Source organism: Pterocles gutturalis, unplaced genomic scaffold (assembly GCF_000699245.1).
Source record: "Pterocles gutturalis isolate BGI_N339 unplaced genomic scaffold, ASM69924v1 scaffold27419, whole genome shotgun sequence".
Lineage (NCBI taxonomy): Eukaryota > Metazoa > Chordata > Aves > Pterocliformes > Pteroclidae > Pterocles > Pterocles gutturalis.
In genome coordinates, this window is record NW_010134015.1 from 21170 (window position 1) to 26508 (window position 5339).

At 44.1% G+C, this 5339-nt stretch overlaps 1 protein-coding gene across 1 annotated transcript in view; it reads left to right on the top strand.

Annotated features, from left to right (window-relative positions):
• Nucleotides 1-2839: 2839 nt before the first annotated feature.
• Nucleotides 2840-5339, top strand: part of ELL (elongation factor RNA polymerase II) — a gene marked incomplete at its 5' end in the record, with an annotated part of 26374 nt that continues 23874 nt past the window's right edge. Inside the window, one exon of the mRNA XM_010081451.1 lies at nucleotides 2840-2887. Coding sequence (XP_010079753.1) covers nucleotides 2840-2887 — 48 coding nt within the window. The remainder of the gene's footprint in view (nucleotides 2888-5339) is intronic.

The following is a 5339-nucleotide window of genomic DNA, read 5'->3' on the forward strand; positions in this document are numbered from 1 at the left end:
TGCACCCGCTCAGTACCATCGTCCTGTTCTGGGGCGAGGAGATGAATTTTTTTTCATTAGAAGGAAAGACAGAAAGAGGGAAGGACCTTGTTCCCACTGGAGGTGGACAGGACAGCATTTCTAGGAAATCGTGGTGAAGTTTGCTGTCTTGGCGTTGCTAAGGAAGAAGAATTAGGTGACCCTTTAGACGGTGGCAGAAGGATTTTGGAAGTGGTAGCAAGAACTTGAAAACTGAGGGTTTTTTCCATACGAGAACATTCAGGAAAGTTAATGCAAATGAACTGAAGGTATACGTTGAAATCTGGCTTTAGGTTGGTTTAGTTTAAGTCATTTGTTTGCTTTTGTTTTGAATGGAGGTGTCCATGCAGGAATTTAATTTCATCTAATGAAAATAGTTAAATTCGTGGTTTTAATGAGGTTAGAGTGTGCGTGTGCTTTCTTCCGTGAGCATTCCCAAACGAGCTTTAGCCCAGGAGGGCAGCGATGCCCCTGCAGGCACCGGGGGTGTTGCTGGGAAGCCGAGAGCCTTCCCCTTCTCTCCCTAAAAGGGGCACTCGGCCGGCGTGGTGACTCTCCGACATCGGCACGGACGGCTCGGAGCCTGGGAATGCTGGATCGCAGGGGTCAGGGAAATACAGCTGAAGTTTGCTGTTTAACTCGCACGAACACTCACTTTTAAATTTGCCATTACACGTTTAACTTCAAACCAGTTGGGAAGCCGAGAGCCTTCCCCTTCTCTCCCTAAAAGGGGCACTCGGCCGGCGTGGTGACTCTCCGACATCGGCACGGACGGCTCGGAGCCTGGGAATGCTGGATCGCAGGGGTCAGGGAAATACAGCTGAAGTTTGCTGTTTAACTCGCACGAACACTCACTTTTAAATTTGCCATTACACGTTTAACTTCAAACCAGTTTGTATGTAGGTGAGGGAATGTCTAAGTTCTGTCATTAAAGCTTGTCCTGATCTCTGTAGCAGTGCTTTTGTATCGTCACTGCCTCATTATTCTGCTCAGTAAATTTTTTGTAATAAAAAAAATTTATTTCATTAATAAAAATAATACCTTTTTATTCCACATAAGTAATTTGCCAGAATTAACTGCCGAACTTCACCAGTCCATAATTAGTTACACAAGATCCGCATTCAGAGTTGTGGGGTTTTTTTTTTTTTTAAGTCCAGATTTTTTTAATGTTTCAAATGCTTGTTTGCTCATGTCCGTATGAATTCCTGGACACATTGCACAGCACATGCTGACACCGGGAACAAAAAGCTGGCCGGTCCGTCGATGAACAGCGCGCTGTGGTATGCAGTGTCGTGGCACTCAAGGAATTCGGTGAGCTCTCTACGAAGAGCAAGATGTTGTTTATTGTTTCTTTATAAAGGTTGTTCGGGGTCTGTAGAACTCGCCGTACAGCACAGAGGGGGTGCTGGCGGATTCGGGCGGATTCTCGCTTTACTCACTGTTGTAAATACCCCGTAACAATTCAGGGTGGGATGTGGAGCTGTGAAATCATGTTGGATGGGCTTTTAAAAGGCTCTGAAGACTCTCTTGGTATGAGCTTATCTCTGCTCAAAGGATATTTTCTTACTAGTGGATTTTTTTTTTTTAATTATTTGTTAATGTCAGAGTATTGTGGCTTAGATTCTTCACTCCTGGGCTGAAAGCTTTTGGGAAGGTTTTAGGAGAGATGATAAACTTAATGGGCTTTCAAGCTGTTAACTCTTTTGTTGCTCAATGTAAATTCTGTTTCTGGAATCCCGTGGAACTCGACGGGGTTCGTTGTAATGCCGGGAGATGCGAGAGCTGCGGGCACTGCGAGACAAAAAGGACAATGAAAACACAGAGCCGGGACTTTGTCTCCTAAACTCTTCTGGGCATTTGTCCCATTCAAACTTGTCTCCCGTGTATGTGGCAACATGTTCGCCCCTAAATGACATTTCGACCTAGTTGTGAATTCCTCTGTCCCTTGGGAAGGCTCCGCGATGGGATCCCCACCCCGCGGAGCACAGCTCCTGTGTGGCAGGAGGGCGTCTCAGCGGGTCTTGGGATGGTTTATGTGACTTAGGAAATAAAACCAACACAGCCACAATTCTGCTGAAATTTAAGAAATAAAAACTTAGCTCGCCTGGGATTGCTTGTGTGATTTCTTTCCCTCAGGTAAGAGTTGGAATTCCAAAGCCTTTGCGATCTTGGTGAAATCAAAGCGAAAAGTGCAAAAAGGCTGGAATTCCGCGATGCTTCTGTCCTGAGCGGAGTTAAGGTGTTTTTGGAGCTAGCAGGAGCATGACTTCTTGAAATGTAAGCAGATGAGCATAGAGGAAGAGGCCGATTGTTGAAACGGGCAACGGAACAACAGGATTTTGCAATGAAGCTGCAGTTTGCTTTTCCAATGGATTGCCAGTTTTCTGTTGGAAAAAATGTGCTTAGCGTGTTCTCGGACCTAGAGCTGTAATAAATTTTCCCCTTAAATATCCACTGTTTAACTCCAAACTTACTTAAGCGCTGGAGACACACAGCTGAGCTGTTCTGTGCCTGAAATGTGGTCTAGGGGTCAGGAGGGAACGGAGCGTGGCCCATCTGGGTATCGTCTCAGCGCTGGTTTTTTTCCGAAGTAAGGGTACCGCTGGGGACGTTACAGTTTTATCCCTTTTCTAGGTACAAATCACTGTTTCGGGAGGTTTTCTATTTTCTTGCTTGGAATTCTGTATTCTTCCTTGAACCTTTTTCTTTAAAAAAAAAAAGTGTAGGTGAAAAATCAAGCTGAGTATTTTTTGGCAGTGAATGTTGGAGCTTTAAATTTCTCTAAAGTAATCTTTTTTTTTTCCCCCACTTGTTTTTGTAGGATGCTGTGACATCAAAACCAGTAATCCAGTTTCAAGGAAGCCAAGGGGTAAGTTTGTATGTGGGTTGCCTTGGAAAGTTCTTTATTGGCTTATACAATTAATCTGAGTAAGGTATTTGTTCTGTACGTCTGTCCTGTTCCAGTTCAAAGAACGATGCTCTGATTTCGGAGAGATGCAAAGTGCAGATGTGGTCCAGGAGCGTTTGCTCCCTGATTGCATGGATTACCTCTCCATAAAACCTCTCCCCCCTCTCTGTTTTCTAACCTTGCTAAATCCCCAGCGATGCAAAGCACTGCCAGTGTTGCTGGCGCTGAATTTCAGTTTTATAAGGTCGTGCTGTTGGGTAGAACAAGGAAACGGAAAGTTCCCTGATGGCAGTGCTGCGGTGGGTGCAGGAATCCACGGAAACCTCGCCCGCGTCCCGAGGAAACGGCGTGCCAAGCTGGGTAAACTGGGTGCAGGACTCGATGGGTGCCAGTTCTTTCCAGCAGCAGAGCTTGGGAACTGCTGTGGAGGTGCTGGAGCTTTATTTAACGTGCACGGCTAACCCACTGTGCAGTTCCTGCGAGTATCAAAAGTTTTTTTTATATTTAGGAGTTTTGTTTCTTTAACTTCTGTTCCGATGACTGAACTCCTCCAGGATATTTATAGACGCTTGAAACCGTCTGTCATGCCAGTTACTGACAACGGTGAGATGTAATTGGTGGTGTTTCTGGTAAAGTAGTGCAGAGGAGTTTTATTTCTTTAACTTCTGTTCCAATGACTGAACTCCAGGATATTTATAGACGCTTGAAACCGTCTGTCATGCCAGTTACTGACAACGGTGAGATGTAATTGGTGGTGTTTCTGGTAAAGTAATGCAGTGAACTTTCAAAATGTCCTTTATGTACCTTTTAGATACAAAAAGGTGTGTGTTTAACTCCGGCGCTCTGCATAAGGAAGGAGAATTTAAATATTTTTTTTTCAAGAATCTGGACTGGGCTGTAAATAACTTCTTAATTTTTGGTGGTGGCACAAAAAAAACTTTCAAGAAGGCTTGGATTAAATAGGCATGAAAGTCTAGCACATTTCTCCCTGCCCATATTTCACCTTGGGATATTAGCCTCACCAATAGTACACAGTACTCCAAGAAAATGCAGCAGGAAAGACATGATTGTTATCGTAAGTTAAGAAAAATACAAACCTTTTTGTCCTGGGAAATAAAGAAAGGAGCAATTTCCAGGTTTTTTTTTTTCTTTGTTTACAATGAAACTTCCCAGAAAGCTCAGCAAGAAAGCTTAAGATAAAAATCTGCAACTGGAGTTTGGCAAAGTCAGAAGCAAATGACAAGGAAAACGTTTATAAGGGAGCGTGATTTGTTGCTGTTAGATGAGCAAACAGCTTTGCAAGTCATAAAGAAGCTAAGAAACTGCAGATGCTTTCCTTTCCCTCCCTAAAGCACTTTGTGAGGATATGCAGCTCCCTTTTCCTCTAAAGCTGCTTAAGGAACAGAAATGCCTCTTCTCTTAATCTTCCTCCTCGAAGGAAATGCAGCAAAAGGAATCAGAACAGCTTAAAACACTCAGAGCGCTCAGCCGCTGGGCTCCCCGTGTAGCGGGTCTCGTGTGGATGCGATCCAGACCCGGGCAGTTGCAGGTGAACTGAAATAAAACCTGTTTTAAAATGACACCGTTCCTTATAATAATTTTAAAAATAGCTATTTTTAAATGATGCAGTTCCGTATCATGATTCTAAAAATACCAATTTTTAAAAGATGCAGTTCCTTAAAATAATTTTTAAAATATTATAAAATGATGCGGTTCCTTATAATGATGAAAAATAAATATTTAACACAATTAATAATTCTATTTGAGCCCTTAACTCCCAGAGAAGAGTTTTAGGTGAGGAGCTGCCAGTCACCCGTGATTACAGCCGGGTTGAACGGAGGAGGAGCGGCGCGGTGGCGTCTGACGTCGCCGTTCAGAGCGTCGAGCCCTGCACCGCGCGAGCAGCGCTGGGGCGTCGCGGCTGGAAGGAGGATGTTGGCAGCACGGAGCTGACCTCTGCGTGCCTCGTTTTCAGCTGGTTAATTAATTGCACTGTCGAGTAAAGGCCAAAGGTAGAGCTTTGAAGAAAGCAAGGTCCCACTCAGCTGGGGCAGACAGAAAGAGCTCTTTGTCCTTTGGTGCTGAAGGTTTGACAAGAAGCTGGCAGCTGCAGAACCATCTGTTTTTAAGTGTAGGGCTCCTCTGTGTCAGGATTGTGCCCTGCTTTGGGAATTGATGGCAGGGCTTTAAATGATTTCTCGTGAGCCTCCATCAATTTCAGTAATTTAACAAGTTCTCAAATTCCGATGATGGCATTAAAGCCTATTTGTTTAGCTATTTATTTTTGGAATACACTTTCTCCCACTACACCTTAATTCCCCAGTTTGTTACTTTCCTGTTTGGCTTCCTGATAAGCGTTGCTATGGAGAAGGTTTCCAATGAACTTCGGAGGGTGGTGGGTTTTGTACGGAGC